We start from the raw sequence: 18,113 nt of genomic DNA, 5'->3' as shown, positions 1-18,113 counted from the left end.
TTTATGGTTAGTTACGTATTTGTGAAAAAATTGACAAACGAGAGGTAACTCTAATAAAGATCGACATGGGATTATCTCCCTTTCATCAGTTAAATTTTAAGGGTATACAATGTTTTTTTTTTTTCTACAATTAGATTGGCCTTTTTGGTCAAGATCAAAGTGTAGTATCTGTTCTTCAGATGCTGCACTTTCATTTCTTGTTCTCTTTCGGTGGAGGAGAAATCCTTCACGACTGAGACAATTTTTATTTTTGTACCTTTTCTCCACGTTAAAAAACGACCCTGGTGTCTAACTCTGTCCCGTGGGGAGGCATAGTAAATAGGTATAATTAGAGGCTCCCAAATGCTATTAATCTCTAAGCTTGGTTTGCTTAGTAATTTTTCATTTGTGCTGCCTTCTTAAGTCACTTGACCCCCCACCTTGCATCCCTGTCAATTATCTTGACCTCATTCCTTTTTTCTTTCTATATGTGATCAGTTGTATTTTTTTTTATATAAAAATAATTATTTTAAGTTGTTAACTTTCGGCAGAGACACCCTACTCATGGAATATGTTTTTCTTTTCTTTCTTTCTTTTTTTTCTTGTCAAAACCATTTTGTTTTCAATGAAAGTAGCTGCCCGATATTAGGGGTTGATAACCCTTGCCCCACGCCGCAATGTTGCATCCCTGTGTTTGTTTTATAATTACCTTAATGGAATGTGCTGCGACGAACTCTAAGCACTGGTGCCCCTTTGACATAAATCCCCCCCCCCCGAACTAGTCCAACAAGCAACAAAATTCCACATCTTCATTGTAGAGGTTCCCCAATAGGGAAGCAAGTTTGTTTGTTGTCTAAGGCACCCTCACTAGGAGATGCCGACAGGACTACTCAGACTCTAATCCTTTGTAGGATTAGAGTGCTCCTCCTTTAGACGAGCTGGCTCATTTATTCCACCTTCCTGTCGTGTCACATCTTTTCAGTGTGTGAAAAAAGTAAATACTAGGAAGCTACAAATGAGTTAGATGACGGCAAGAGAAAGTTCTCTCATCACCCAGATTATTAATGTACGACTTTTAACTAAGAATACTGTTCGACTTGAGATCTTCATCTGTGTTATTCTTTTTACTAACTTATGGAAATAACAACTAACCAACGATAATTCAAGAACTCACAACGGAAATCTGAATTTAAAATACCCCAGTGTTCAAATAGCCACTGGGGTATCAATGATTTGAGAACTCACAACGGAAATCTGAATTTAAAATAACAACTAATGAACAAAACAAAAAACTCAGGGTTTCACACAGCATTGCAAAACGGAATTGAAAAGAGTAAAACATGGTTTCAGACATCGGATTATTAGAAAAAAAAAATAATGCAAATCTACAAATCAGTAACTCGAAAATACTAAAAAATTGTAAGACTTTTTTTTTTCTGCATCGACCAACCACACAAAAATAAGTTACTAAACTAAAAAAATAAAAATAGAATAAAAAATATTTTTTTACAGTGGAAAAAATCTCAGGGAGAAGGATTTTTTTTCATCTCCCCCCCCCCACCAATTTTGAAACAAAAATAGTAATTGTTTAAAACTTTGTAAAAGTCGCATTTAAAAAAAAAATTTATACTCATTAAACCGAATTTGCAAAAAAACTGAAGATCAGTACGTTCTATGAAAGATTATTTTGTAGAAGTACTCCTGTCTCTGATTCATTGGTTTTACTAGTTTCTCGAGTATCTTGAGAACGATTTTAACATGGAAAACCGCAGAACTAGTGAGATGTTATGTCATACGATGTAAGGGGAATGATTCTATAAAAATGCCAGAACATACTTAAAAGCTTGAATACTTCTCTGTATTTTATAAGTGCCAATTTAAAAAAAAAATAAAAAAAATGTTATTTTGTAAAATCAGCCAATCAATAATTTTTGCCAAAAGGTGAAAAATACAACAACTAATGCCCAAGACGTTAAAGACAAATTCTAGGAAAAATTCCTCTATTCCAAGCCATGAAGGATTAAACAGGAGGCAAAAATAAACCGTTACTGTTCTGTACTGATCAAAACTAGTTCTTTGCTACCGAAAACAGCGCCTGACCAAGAAATCAGCAACAGATGGGGTACTCTATCGCTAGCCTTAAAAGTGGTGACATCTTCTCCAACCAACCCAGTCATAAGTGGTCATGTGACTATGGGCAGTTTTTTACCAGACACAAACAGTTCAGTTATACTGCAGCATATACCGTTCACAACTCAGTTTTTTCACTCTGTGGACATTATCTACCTACAGCCAACGTCATTCAGCAAATTAAGTATGAGACAATTTTTCCACAATATAGAAGACCCATTGGGCCGTTTTACCCAGCATCTCTTCAAAACAGACAGTTTATTAGGTTGACGGCACTAGTGGAATGATGATTGTATGATGGATTATTACAAACGGGGTCCTATGTTGATTAATTGACCCTAAATTACTTGTTTCTGAGTCTGACGATGCAAAGTAATCAATTGCTTTACCAAATTCTCATGATTAATATGCAAGAAAATGCCACTAAAATGATTTCTCCCATGTCAGAAAATTCTTTAAAAATATTTCCTAAAGAATATATCGTCATTAGGAAGATCAGCTACATGTCGTACATAATCCAAGAACAATGACATATGCAGAAGAGACATATTAACCAATTAAAATAATTGGCATAATATGGTTCCTGTCAACACGCAGGATGACGTGGAAGAACCGATCGAGATCATCTACGAGACATTTGGCTTTGATCCCTCTCAACATCCTGCCCAGACAATGAAGGTTAGGGAGTAAGAGGAAATTTATTGAACTCTTACTAATTAATTCCAAAAAGGGAAGATAGTAAAGGGAAATAAGAAACCCTTTTACATAGTAAAAGGCTTGTGAGTGAGGTGTTTGGGGAAACATACCTACCTATGAATGAATTTGGTAATACTTAATAAATACGTCTACCAACTCAGAGAGAAGGAGGAAGACACAAGTGACCGAGTCAGAGGAAGTACTCTCGTCACCCGGGTTATTACGAAGAATACACTGTTCGATTTGATATCCGTGTTTGACACGATAACCTGTGTTATTCTTTTTTAACAACCTAGGGGTTTTAAAAAAAAATTTTTTTTTTATTACATTTTCACCCCAAACAAGGCACATTGCCACTTTGGTGTAGGGGGCTACTATCAGGGGCAACAACTACTGGGGTGCTACGTAGGGATTTGGGCAGCAAGATGTCGATTCACGTTGCACTTGAACTTCTGCACGTCAGTACAGTTGGGGATGCAGGGACCTGGAATGGAATTCCAGAGTCTAGCAGTTCTGGGGAAGAAACTACTGGAGTAGAAAGGGATCTCTACAGTATGGGAGTGGGATTTAGCAGCCTGTCGGGTTTGTCGAGGGTGTTCACGTCGTGGGGGCACAAGTGCTTGCAGTTCGTCAGAGCATTCACCATTAAAATACTTGTAGAACAGGCAGAGGGATGCAACATTTCGTCGATGGGACAGAGGCTGAAGTTTAGATGCCAGTTCAGGGCCTATCTAATTTGCGACTCACTTTTGAACCTTGTCAAGGAGCGAGAGACTAGTAGCAGATGCACCAGCCCAAATATGACAGCAATACTCCATATATGAGTGAATGGTGGCCTTATAGAGGTACAAGATACTTTTGGGTGTTAGTAGTTTTCTAGCACGATAGAGAGAGCCCACCTTCCTTGCAGCGGCCCTGGTGATGCTTTCAATGTAATTGTTCCAACTCATGTTTCCTGTGAACGTTAGGCCAAGGAGTTTGAAAGATGTACTCTCAGATAAAGAGTCGTTGGTCATTGCTATAGGTGGTAGAGAAGGTTTCTTGTAATTATTGAAGGAAACTAGTTTAGTCTTGGCGGCATTGAACGTGACCATCCATTTTTGTCCCCATTCCACTACAGATTGGAAGTCATCCTCTAGTGTTTCTGCCATTTCTTTAGATATGTGTTCATTTGTTTTCCTGTCGTGCCTGTTATAGAGTGTGATGTCATCAGCATATATACCCATCTCAGAGGCAATTTTGTCAGGGAGGTCATTTATGAATATCAGGAACAGTAGAGGTCCAAGGATAGACCCCTGGGGAACTCCCGCATTTATATCATGTTGTTTCGATGTACGACCGTCGAGGACAACCTGGATTTTTCTCTTATCTAAGAAGGATTTAATTACGTTAAGTATTCTACCAGTGATGATCTAATTTTCCTGAGGAGACCCTCATACCCTGTCAAAAGCCTTAGATATATCTAGAGCTATCGCTCTGTCCTCCCCCGCTTTGTCCAGTGAATGGTATATACATTCAGAGATTACAGTTAGGATGTCTGCTGTGGAACGGGCTTGTCTAAATCCATATTGTTGGTCAGTCAGAAGTTTAGCATCTGTAAGGTGATGGACTAGAGCATGGTTAATTAAGTTCTCAAATATTTTGGCAAAAAGTGGGAGGAGGCTAATGGGGCAATAATTTAATGGGTCAGTTCTTTCACCAAAATACTTGAATACTGGTACCACAGAAGCAGTTTTCCAGCAGGCAGGAAAGCATGATTCATTAAGGCATTTGTTGTAGAGTTTGGAGAGAACTGGAGCTACTTCGGCTGAGCACTTTTTTAATAGCACAGCTGGGTTGAGATCGAGTCCACATGCTTTTGAAGTGTCAAGATTTTTTATGATAGCATGCATCTGAGCAGAGTTGATTTTCAGATCGTTTAGCGTGGTATCTGTCCGCATAGGAAATTCAGGTAGGGGGTGGTTGGAGGGGTCCAGTGTGGAGTTTGAGGCAAACCGACTGGCAAGCATGTTAGCCTTCTCGGTTGCTGAGCATACAACCTCGTGATTTTTGGTTAGTGGGGGTTATAGCAGAATGATTGCTGGAATGAACCAAATTTGAATATTTGTGGTGGCACTTCATAATTGGAATCTATTGACATTGGATTTAAAGACGACCATGCCGGAAAACAGTCCTGTGGTAATGCATTCCAAATGAGAAACTTTTGTAGTCAACATCATAATATCATATGAATCCGAAGATTCTATTGTTAGCATTGGCTTCCCTGATATTTTTCTAGTCAAAATTCTCTCTAGAAAGACATTGGAAATTACGTGAGGAACCACGTGAAAGTTGCCAACGTCCTAAGTGAAAATGATTTTGTGGGACAAACTGGATTTGAACTTGGAACACTCAGCTTGCCAGTCCATGTTTTCAACCATTTGACCACCGTCACCTCCCAACCCTTGTAAATTTGTGGAAATTCTGCTTGATGCTAACCACATGGAAGAAGATAGGAAATTTGTTTTTGTTATTGTATAAAAACGAATTCTTACTACACATTAAATGCAAAGATGATTCCCAGATTGGAGCTCAGTTGAGTACTTTCCATGTAAATAAGAACAGAGTAGACAAATACTAGTAATGTCTCTTCTGTGACAAAACGGAACAGAAGAGCTCTAGATTTCGGGGGTCAATTTTGAACTCCACCTAGGTAACAAAGAATACTTTGAATGGCAATTCCAATAAGTTTGAAAAACTGATCGCTGGCCCAAGCCTTCTTTATCATTTCAACAAAGCTCTGGAGGCCTCCTTAGTTTTATGTGTTGACTTTTTACTGAAACTGTTCTTGTAAAATAAAAGTATATAGAGTAGCTTCAACTGTAACAACATATAAAAAACAAACCAAACAAAAACATCACTGTAAATTAGTCCAAACGTAATTCTTATGTAGACTCAAGAAGGGATGGTTTTATCAGAGCTTTGGAGGCCTCTTTAGTTTTATTTTTGTCTCCTGACTAAAGGTTTTTTGTAAAATAAGGATTATCCAGATTAGTTTTTAAGGGTAACAACATTAGAAGTATTGATATTTTACAATTGATATGAGTGGCTCTCATTTCAAAGAAGCTTCCTGCTTTGACAAGCTTCTGGGCCTGACCTTTACTCCTGACCTGAAATGGTATACTTAAATCTGTTTCCAAGTTCACTAGAAAATGGTTGCATCATTCTACCACTCCAGAAGGTATCTCACTCCCGATACAATGCTCTACCTGTATAAAAGTTGAATATGTCCTAAAATGGAATAATGTTACAACATCTGGGCAGGAGCTGCTCAGAGCACCTGATCCTGCCTTGACAGAGCTCAAAACCGGCTTTGAAACCTAGTAATTGATGCCATTTTTTCCTCCCTTTTCCATAGAAGAGATGTTGTAAACCTGTCTGCTCTATCATTATTTTCTTGGCAAGTGCTCGCCTGAGCTTCAATCTATGGTCCAACTTCTGCCAAACTTTCACAAAAAAACATTTATCTATCTTTAACCACTATCAACAATTTCCTCCAATTTGTATCTATGTCTAAATTTAAATGCAAATTCCATGAACAAAGCTTCTTTGCTGGAACTACACGCCTGTGGAACTCTGTTCTGTTGGCCTGTTTTCCAGCTGACTACAATATAGTCATCTTCAAGTCCAATGTAAACAAGTTTTTGTTGAGCCATCCTTTTAAATAATCAAATTCTACCCAATTTCCACCACTAACATTCACTATGCCGTTGTCTCAGTGACCATAGTACACTGATTAACCTCTATCCTCGATTGGCCTTCAGGCCTTGATAAGTGGTGACTACCTTGTAAGAAAATAAAAATAATAAAAAGAATGTTACTGCACATCAATCGCATCCAAATATACATTCTATCAAATTCTTATTTTTTCTTTAAAAACTGATGTTAAATTTGAAATCTTGTATTCCATATAAAGTACAGAGTGTGTAGGGTATTTGAGGAAATTGAATATTTTTTTTACTATGGCAGAAATATTATTTGACTTTATATATTTTATATTTTGTCTTATTATAACTGGCAGCCCCTGTATAAGTACTAGTGTTGGGATGATTAATATGGAAATTAGAAAAATCGGAATTTTGGAGGAGTATCAGAATCAGTATTGGAATCAGAAAAACTTGTGTCTACTTTCCAATACCAAAAATGATTTCTTTAATTATTTTTTATTTGATTTTGTTTAAAAAAAAAATCTTCCAATCCTGGGTGTAATAATAAAATAATAAATATTTATAGATTTTAAACTATCAGTAAAACTAAAACCTATAGATCACCCCCTTGCAAGTGAGAAAATATATGCACATTTACCGTGTGGTTTTACAGTAATAGGGAAAAATAACAATTCTACAGTTAAATATATAGAGATTTATAAAAAAAAAAGTCAGAATCAGGAAAGATATTGTCTATTTTCTGATGCTAAAAATGATTCTTTTAATTATCTTTTTATTTCACACTCATAGTGTTTTATTGTTAATATGGTGTGTCTTACATGTGTTTCATTGAATGGTGGAAATTCACTAAACAACTCATCAGAGACAGATTTATGTTCCTCAGAAAAAATATATATATATATATTAGTGTTGGGATGATTAATCAGGAATCAGAAAAATCAGTAGATTTAAGAATATTGGAATCAGTATCGAAATCAGAAAAATTGATGCCTACTTTCCGATGCCAGAACGATTCTTTCAATTGTCTTTTTTTATTTGATTTTGTTTAAACAAAAATCTTCCATTGTTGGTAATAATGATAAAATAATAAATATTTATTGATTTTAAAATACCAGTAAAGCTAAAATCGATAGATCATCCCCCACAAGTGTATTTTGAGGTTTAGGAAAATATCTGCATATTTAACATGTGTTTTTACGAAAATCGGGGGAAATAACAATCTTCTAGTTAAATTATTAGAGATTTATAAAGAATTGGAATCAGGATTTTAGCACGGAATCGGGAAAAATATTGGAATCGTCCCATCACTAAAATATATGTTAGGGTTTGTGTTCCTTGATAGAAGCGCTGGTTGAGTTTGAATAAAATAAATAAATTGAATAAAAAATAAACAGATATTTATTTTGTTTGAAATTATATTGAAATTTATAAATAGATTTCGGAGATACACTTCATCATCAGTATGTCTCTTTCTTTCTTTCTTTTTTTTGCCATGTTGTTGTTGGAGCATAGAAGTCCGTTTGTGGTTTTTACGATAGTCATTTCAAATGTCAGAATGGTGCGTTGGTCACGTGGGATTCACGTTAGGGTTTGTGTTCCTTGATAAAATAAATATGTATTAGATACGTATTTATTTTATTCAAAGTCAAAAAAAAATAAAGAAAGACATATTGATGATGAAGTGTATCTTCGAAATGTATTCATAAATTTCAATATAAATTTCAAACAAAATAAATATCTGTTTATTTTGTTATAATGCATTGTTTTAACTTCAAATGTATCTAATACATATTTATTTTATATATATATAAATTCCTACCCTCTGATGAGAAGGAAAGTATTTCTTCGAAACTCCGCGGATTAAGGACTATCTACTTATCTAGTGTTTCCTTTTCAGATTAAATATGTTTTTAACTCATTTCAAAGTGTTTTTTAACATGTTTTATTAAATGTTTGCTTGTATATATATATATATATATATATATATATATATATATATATATATATATATATATATAATACTGCATTCCACAGTGGTGTGTGTTGTTAACTAATATTAATTATGGTGACGATACAGCTCGAATGCTAAAAAGCATACATGATAGATACAAATACAGCTGTCTGTGGATTGTTAAACAGAAAAATTTGGCTGTAGTCATCTGAGTTTTCCTCATTGTTTATTGTTTTGCTTTTGGCAACTGTGGTAACAACACAGTGAGAAAACTACAAAGCATACGTGGTAAATATAACTAAAGTTGTTCATGAATTGTGAATAACTGAGTCATAAACATATAATTTTTATGAAGATGTAGAAGGAAGTAGTATCTAGAAATATTGGAATTCTGGATGCTGATCAAACTTAAGATCCCTTTGCTTCCCTTTAAGAACAACAAAATAAAGAACACAATAAACATATATATATATATATATTTATAGTCCGGTGCCTTAATGAGCTTCGAGGCGGAGCCAATATTAACCGTATGTATCGCTTGAAAAAACAACAATAACAAATCTAAATTTATAAGCGATAAAAATAAACAGTAAAATTAATCTAGGGTTTGTGGCCTAACGGTTAAGGCATCGGACTGTGGTAAACATGGTCTGGGGTTTGATCCCTGGAAACAGTTGAACTACGCTGATGAGAGGTAACGACCTTGAAACACGTGTGTACGTAGATTACTGTTTTAAAAATAATAAATAAAATAAAAAATGTTATATACGTCCAAACAAATTAAAAAGGGCGACTTTCTAAGTAAATAAAAAAATGAGCTTCGAGGCGGAGCCAATATTAACCGTATGTATCGCTTGAAAAAACAACAATAACAAATCTATATATATTTATATATATAAATATATACAACTTTTGACTTACATTTGGTTCCATTGATTTGATGTGTTATAAATAAATAAGATGAGTCCTGTAAGCGTGTTCTTGTATTTCTTCAATTCCCCATTAATGGTTTTGTCAATCAGGCTTTTCTGAAAAATCAAAAACAATAGGAGTTTGGTTGTGCTCTTTTGTGTATGTTGCATATTGTTACCACTACTACTACTTAAAAAAAATCAGTAGTACTCATACTCTTACACAGTAGAAGCTCAACCATAGATATTGTGGAACTATATTACTAAAATCTGAAGCTTACTGGAAAATGGTTGAATCATTCTACCGCTCCAGAAAGTTTCTCACTCCTGACATAATCCTCTACCTACATCAGTCTTATGGTTGAGTACTGTTGCCACATCTGGGGAGGTGCTGATCAGGGCACTATTTCCTGCTTTGACAGAGTACAAAACCGACTTTGAAATCTAGTGGGGAGGCGATCCTCTTCTCTTACATACAACCTTTTTCTCACAAAAGAAAGGTTGTTAGTCTTTCTCTACTCTTTGCATAACAATCACAGCAAAAACTTGTCTATCTACAATCATTGTAAATAATTTTCCATTTTTCCTCTGTGTACCTAAAACTACATGAAACTTTCATGCGTAAAATTTCTTTCCAAGAATTACTCATCTGTAGAACACAATAAATGTTATGTATCTCCCTCCCATAGCAGGAAGAAGTGATACAAGTGTCTAAAAGTGGCAGAGGAGGAGCACTCTGGCCTACAAAAGTGCCTGAGTAGCCCTGTTGGTAGGGGCGTCTCAGGCGATTAGCAATAAATTAACCCCTTCTTAAAAGAGAGAATCGAAAGCCTGGGAAAGTGCACCTCCTATAACTGTACAAGACCAACAGCATACTGTAGTTAACAGGGAAAAGGCCATTTCAAAAATGGCCTGGACTATGTTGTTTTTGGTGAAGAGGGGAAAACATATTCCTGGCTGACGTCATGGTGTTGTCTCACTGTCAACCTGTCAAATACATTAACTCTTATCCTTGATTGGCTTTTCGACTTTGATAAAGGGTGACTCATTTATTTTCACTGCTATATGTGTGTCCTTTATTCATTTATACTCTTACAATAAATGCTACAAACTGTATCTATCCAGCGCTCTTTTACAATATTTTTAATATTTTAATTTGTGCTCTCTTGTGGTCAGTCTGAGAGAAACTGGAAACTGATACTAGAAATTGATGTTTTGGGTTTAAGTATGAAACCAATCAGCTTCTAGTACAAAACATTCGGCATAAATGCACTTTCATTTTCAGAATAGTTATACTAGCTGAAAGGGGAGACAATCCAAAATAAATGTAACAATTCTTCAAATTTTTACTTTTATTTTATTAAAGATATTTATCTTTTTCAAAAAAAGAATCATACAATACATTCCATAACATTCTAAACTGAATGTTATATTTGTGCATTATAAAAATATTTATTTTGAAAAGAATCATTTTGAAATATAGAATGTAAACATTTTATTTGAAAACATTAAATAGAATTTATTTTGAAATATTGTTGCTAAATTTTTAAGAATTTCAATTAAGTTCAATAAATGTTTCATTATTTAATGTTTTTTTATTGTGATACTTTGTTACTTTATTGACTTTGTCTTAAATTACCAGAAAAGTTTGGTTAAAAAAAGCAACCAATAATTTTGGATTGCCTTCCCTTTCTGCTAGCACAACTCTTCCAAAAATGAAAACAAAAAAGAAAAAACACTTCTGGCAAATTAAAGTGTACTTATGCAAAATATTGTAACATCACTTTCTTGGAACTATTGTGGAGGCATATATTTTCTACATTCTGATTGGCTGAAATAAGATGCTGATATTGAGATCTTTGTTTACTGCTACATATTGAACAAGATTATATAAGATTGAGCAAGCAAAGCAAACTATGAATATCCACTTGGCAGATTGCCCTATCGGGTGGAGGAGGGGAGGAGGCAAAAGCTAAAATGCTGCTAAGCAATTTTCATGTGACACGATGTGCTTCATTGGAACACCCTAATGACTGAGTGGAGAATTAAGAGGGAAGGTTAGAGGGAAAAAAGGAAGGGAGAAAGAGAGAGATAAATGTTCCAATTGAAATGTGTTACATTTGCATCTCGGGCAATGCTGGGAAGCCCTGCTAGTTAATAATGAATACAACAGAACTTTACTTCCTATGCACATATACAGAAAAAAAATAAATCCCAAAGAAAATGGTAAAATATTCACCCATTCCTGGAATTGTTTGTCAGAATCAAGAATCTTGATTAATTCAAAGAGATATTTTCGAGCATCTTCCGAAAGTTCAAGACTGAAAAACCAAAATATAAATTTTGCTTAAAAATTAAATGTTGGTTCTTGTCCAGGGTTCTCCCTTTATTAAAAAACAAAAATAAGAAAAATCTGTATGATGTACATACCCATGACAGAACGAAAATATAATATTCCAAAAAATCACGTAAATTGCTCTAGTAGCTTTATTTTGAACTAAAACAAAGTTTATGACTATAAGAGAAAGGACTATCTTTCGTCACCATCTTGAAAATAATCTTTAAAAATAAGGAAGATAACTCAACAATGATTCAAACTTGCAAGATTTTTGTTGTAATGTCTACGAATTACCACTAATCACTTAAAAATGATTTTCTTTATAAAAATAAAGCTACTTGGTCACTTTACATGAATTTTGGAAAATGATATATAGTACATACATAATACAGATTTTTCTTTATTTTTGTATTTTAATATAGAGGGAGTTCTGGACACAAGTGAAAATTTACATTTTGGAAAGAATCGATTAGTTTGAAATCAATAGAAAATATAACTTCAGCAATTGCTCTACAGTTGGTAAACACAGAAATAATGGATGTTGGTATCTTAAATGTCTTTAAATCTTTTTACGTTTATTTTCATTTTAACTAAAAACAAAAATTCATTCATTGGGACGATTATTCAGAATCCAAATCAAAAAATCAGAAAAATCTGAACTCTTTTGGGTATCAGAATCTGTAATAGAATTAGACAAATTTATGTCTATTTTCTGATACCAAAAATGATTCTTTGAATTTTTTTGTTTGCTTTTTCAAAATCTAATTTACCATTGCTAGTACTAATGATAAAACAATAAATATTTATTGATTTTAACCTACCAGTACAACTAAAATCTATACCTTACCCGCTTCCCGCAAGTGTGGTTTTACGTTTATGAAAATTGGAATTCTTATTGAGATGAGTAATTTGTATTATTTATCCATTTATTTACTACAGACTGTTATCCTCATCTTTTAGTTGTTTCACAATGTTTCAGCCAACTATTCCTCTGGTCTTCATCAGGTAGTTATGAAAATATATGATTTTTAAATCTTTTTACTTTTATTTTCATTTTAACTAAAAACAAAAGTCCATTCAATCTATGTGAAATCACACTCCCTTTCCTATTTCTTTCAGCACACGTGTGTGCTATCCACACTAACACTACACTCAAAATGGCTGCCTCGTACCTGGGAAAGATGCATGTGGTCAATAAAAACGCAAAAGCTAGACTATAAAATATTTGTAGCTTTTCACTAACAAATCTCGCATTCACAATTATAATAGCCTAAAAGTAGTTAACAGGAATAGACACACACCTATCCTTTCTTTTTTGAAAGTTGCTCCAGAAGAGGCATGAAGCCACTTGGTGTAAGAAATTATAAAGAAAAAAGATTAGTGTTGGGATGATTAATCGGAATCCAAATAAAAACTCTGAACTCTTTTGGGTATCGGAATCTGTATCAGAATTAGACAAATTTATGTCTATTTTCTGATGTGAAAATTAATTTGTTGAAATGTTTTTTATTGTTTTGTTTTTTTTAAAACTTAATTTAACTATTGCTAGTACTAATGATAAAATGATAAATATTTATTGATTTTAAACTAAAATCTATAGATTACCCTCCCCTTTCCCACAAGTGTGTTTTTATGTTCAAGAAAATATATGGATATATTATATGGGTTTTTGCTTGCAGTAATCCGAAAATTAAAAAAGCAAACAAAAAAACATGATTCTATAGCTCAATATGTAGAGATTTTAAAAGAATCAGAATCAGTAATTGTATCAGAATCAGTAATCTATTATATAAATCTCACCTGTCTGTTTAAATGTATGTATATGTATGTATGTATGTTTGTATATCTGCCTAAAACTTTCGACAGAGGTGACGGATTTTCACGAGATCAGTATTGTTTTGAAGCTCGAGCTTCAGACGACAAATATCGAAAAATTGGCTAAAAACATTAATTCCTTCACCCTCAACTTGGCACTTTTCTACAAGGATCGATTTTTTTCGCTGACATTTTTGCAAGTCATTCAAACCTTGCGTCAACGACATCGCATAAAAGACGTTATTTCGACTGCCCGTAACGTTACAATCGTGGTGGGTGCATCTTGTTTTTTTTTTTTTGCACCTCCTTTTCCTCAACCAACACCCTTAGACACACCTCCACTTTCTTTTCTGCCTTCACATCATGGGTTCGAGCGTGCCTGCCTGCCTACTACAACTTTTTTTTTTGCTCAACACACACCTACAAACACCCAGGCAACGCCGGCCACCCCGGCTAGTATATCATAATTGGGGAAAACATTCAAATCATCTCATCACTATGAAAGATAAAAGGATTGATGGAAAGGCAGAAGATGCCTATTAAAAAGACCAAGGTTACAATTAATAAGAAAATAGTCAGCAAAAAAAAAAAAAGAAGCAATTTCCACAAGCTTACAAGTTCTTGAAAGCTAATGAAATAATAAGATGTATTATAAAAAGGTATCTGAACAGATGAGGAGCATTAGACCAACGCATCAAAAAGAGCTGCAACAAAGGAAGCCTGAAATGAATCAGTCAATTCTGAAGAACACATGCCAAAATAGTACTTGTAGAAGTATTTTAAGCACTTTACTGTTTTCATCTTTCATTATTTGTCGTGTAACTTTAGCTGGAAATTTCTCGTTCTTTCTATTGATCCTAACATAAATAAAACTTATTGAAAGTGAAAATAACACTAGAAGAATCTTCTTACACTGACGGTGAAATCAATGTGAGGTGAGAACCAATGGTTAGCAACATTTTAAAGCGTCTGCCAGTTGACCAAAAGTATGGATGCCTGAAAAAGACAAAAACAAAAATTTAATTCATTCATGTTGAAAACTGCCTGTCTAACTCTACAGGCTTCCATGAGAAAGTATCTTGCACAACAACATCTCAAATGGTATGCTCACTGTCATCTACCGTCAGTCGTCAGAAACGTCTACATTGATATTGATAGCCCAAATCCACATGGTAGGAAGCGGAAGACTTGATCCTGGCAGGTGGCAATAGCAAAACGGCAACAGACAAAACTTGTAAGTAATTCATGAAATGTCTAACCTCAGCATAAGACAAACAAAAGACAAAAACATTAAAATAATTTTATAAAAGCATCAGATATCCACCCCCTTCTATTTATATCTCCACTCGTAATAATTGTTCAATCAAAATATATAGGAAAGGCATCCTTACAGAAACAAACATTGATTAACTAAGTAAGCTTTAATATAATAGTAGGTATATGAACTGGTGTGTGTATGGAATGAGGTGATAAGCAATGGGAACAAACTATGTAAAAATGTTAATACAAAACCTATTTAAAGTTTCCATTGATTCCTTCCGAGGCAGTAAAAGTGAGGAGATGGAAAAGAGTTTTAAAGCAAGGTGTTTGGAAGGGTGAGTGGTTACTCAGTAGGTCGAACTTGTTGTGGCAGTAGAGATTTGGATTGTGTGAACTGAGAGGGGGAAGAGCGAGGTAAGATATGAAAAGGAAACAAACTTTGATTAACTCAGCTTTAGTACAATAATAGAGGTAAATGATTGCCAGCCTAAGCAGTTTCTCCAAAACTTTTAATTAAATTAATGTATAGGCAATTATATATATATATATATATATATATAGTCATCGACATACAGTACTGTTTCGCTGTTTCACAGTTCATCAGTGCAACTAGACAAGCAACTGCCACAAACCAGGATCAAAACCCGACCGCCCAAATGACAGTCAAGGCTTCTCACCTGTGTGCTATACGGCTGATGGTGTTTGGGTAATGAATTAACAATGTTTTGACATCGTCCAAATGCCTCTGCTCGATTTGTTTACACAAAGAGCATCGCTTAATACGCTAAATAGCAGTTTGTATATCACTTCCCAATATGCTCCACCAAAGATAGGGAGCATTATAGTCATCCACATACAGTACTGTTTTGCTGTATCACAGCTCATCAGTGCAGCTAGACAGGCAACTGCCACAAGCCAGGATCGAAATCCGACCACCCAAATATATATATATAATTGCCTATACATCTAATATATATATATATATATATATATATATATAGAGAGAGAGAGAGAGAGAGAGAGAGAGAGATAGAGAGAGAGATTTTTTTAATTTAAATTTCATTCAGAAAAATATAATTTTTCCAAACGGAAATTTATTATTTGAACATAGTCATTCCGAGTTTTTTCCTTCTAAAATTCTACTAAAATTAAAAAGATGTCATTTTTAATATATTTTCTTTGTATGTGCTGAGTAGCAAAATTATTTCGAATTAGATCTAATATTTGAGAATGACTTTTCCTCTGAGTAGATGAGCCTACATCGAAAATCCATGGGTTAAGGAAAAAACATCTTTTTAATTTTAATAGAATTTTAGAAGGAAAAAACTCTGAACTCTTTTGGATATCGGAATCTGTATCAGAATTAGACAAATTTATGTCCATTTTCTGATGCCAAAATTAATTTGTTGAATTGTTTTTTTTTTGTTTCTTTTTTTAAACTTAATTTAACTATTTGTTCAAATAATAAATTTCCATTCTGAAAAATTATATTTTTCTGAATGAAATTTAAATAAAAAAACTATAAATTCCATTTGCTCTACAAAGTATATTGAGCTATTCTTTTTTCAGCTGGGATTGTCTTGTATAATATTACCTCTTAAAAATAATTTGTAAGACTCGATACCACAGGATTCATTAATATATATATATATATATATATATATATATATATATATATATATATATTTAGTAATGTTTTTTTTCTTTCCTGTATTTTAATTAAACTAGTAATTTCACTATTACATTAAAATACACTCTGCTCTTTAGACTATTGTTCTAATCTCCTTTATATATATATATATATATATATATATATATATATATATATATATATATATATATATATTACTAGCAGGACCTGTTAACCGGCGTTGCCCAATGAAAACATGCCCCTCCCCCTCACAAAAAGTTTAAGTACGGCTGTTGTTAGTATTGCCTAACCTCCAAACTCCTCATGTTAAGAACGGCTTTTGGACTAGACACTCCCAACATCCTCATGATAAGAATGTTTTCGGAATGGACACCTCCAACTTACCTCTGTTAAGAACAGTTTTCGGAGTAGACACCCCGTTTCGTTGGGGGGGGGGGTCAAAATATCTGTCCCAAATTTAATCTTGATAATCGTTATCATGATCCTCACATACAAATACTATGACCAACCTTGAATTTTTGTGTGTGAAGCGTAACCACCTACCACTAGGCTATCTCGCACGACTGAATGTATCGCGGTTTTGTTTTTTATGTAGATGTTATTTGTTTTTGTTTTGCGATACTTTTTGAATGAATTCAATTATATATACGAAAGTGCATTTTTACCTAAATGTGAGTTGGGAATAATTTTCCCTTTAACCAATTTTGGTACCCCCAAATGGGGAGTGGCATATGTATTATTCTTAAAATATAATTATCCACTGACACATGTTTCATCGTCTACAACTCATCACAGTGGTTGAATATATATATATATATATATATATATATATATATATATATATATATATATATATATATATACTTTTTATCTGTTTTACATAAGCATTTAGTAGTGACATATAAATGTTTATGCAAACCAAATAAAAAGTATATATTGCCCTATTCTATAATATATTCGGTATTAAGCACTCTTGTTAAAACTTCATTGGTTGCTTTACCCCTGGAAAATATTAACCTGGAATATATATATATATATATTTAGTAGAAATGGTAATTAATAAAAACCTGAAGAAAGTGCTCAATACTGTTGTAGAGCAAATATGTGTTTTATTTTTTATTACCGCATTTTCTGTAAAGTTACATTTTTGTTTCAGCTACACAACCGTTTTTTTGGCCGTCCTGTAGCTTCCTCAGAAAATATTGTAGCCGAAACAAAAATGTAACTTAACAGAAAAATATGGTAATAAAAAATAAAACGTGTATATATATATATATATATATATATATATATATATATATATATATATATATATATATATATATATATATATATATATATGTGCGTGTGTGATGAAGAATGACATTCAAGTTTTCGAGCAGAGAGAAAAGTAAGGATTTTAAATCAGTCTCTCCATAGAAGCTGTGTGAACAAGATACCGATAATAATGTAGAAAACTTGTAATTTAAAGCAAATGTTATTATAATCTCTACCTATAGTCTCTCTTTCTCTCCTAAGTCATTTCTCTCCATATAAAACCTTGAAGAAAACTCAGTGAATGTCTCCAAAAAGAGTTTATTCATCTTAGACAGGCAGGACGATCAACAGTGAAAAGAAGTGGAAAGCACATAAAATGTAACCTTATCATTCTCTGCACCAGACCCAAAACGTTATA

The 18,113-nt window shown here is 33.5% G+C and overlaps 1 protein-coding gene across 1 annotated transcript in view; it reads right to left on the bottom strand.

Moving 5' to 3' along the window:
- Positions 1–18,113, bottom strand: part of LOC145239988 (uncharacterized) — a 104,008-nt gene that overhangs the window by 636 nt on the left and 85,259 nt on the right. Inside the window, exons 17-19 of the mRNA XM_080103571.1 lie at positions 14,440–14,523; positions 11,614–11,695; positions 9,385–9,491 (exon numbers count right to left, since the gene is read on the bottom strand). Of these exons, the coding sequence (XP_079959697.1) occupies positions 9,385–9,491; positions 11,614–11,695; positions 14,440–14,523 (273 nt within the window). The remainder of the gene's footprint in view (positions 1–9,384; positions 9,492–11,613; positions 11,696–14,439; positions 14,524–18,113) is intronic.

This window comes from Euprymna scolopes, chromosome 2, assembly GCF_053919585.1.
Source record: "Euprymna scolopes isolate OS-2025 chromosome 2, ASM5391958v1, whole genome shotgun sequence".
Lineage (NCBI taxonomy): Eukaryota > Metazoa > Mollusca > Cephalopoda > Sepiida > Sepiolidae > Euprymna > Euprymna scolopes.
Note: the sequence above shows the minus strand (reverse complement) of the source record. Positions and strands in the feature narration are given on the sequence as shown.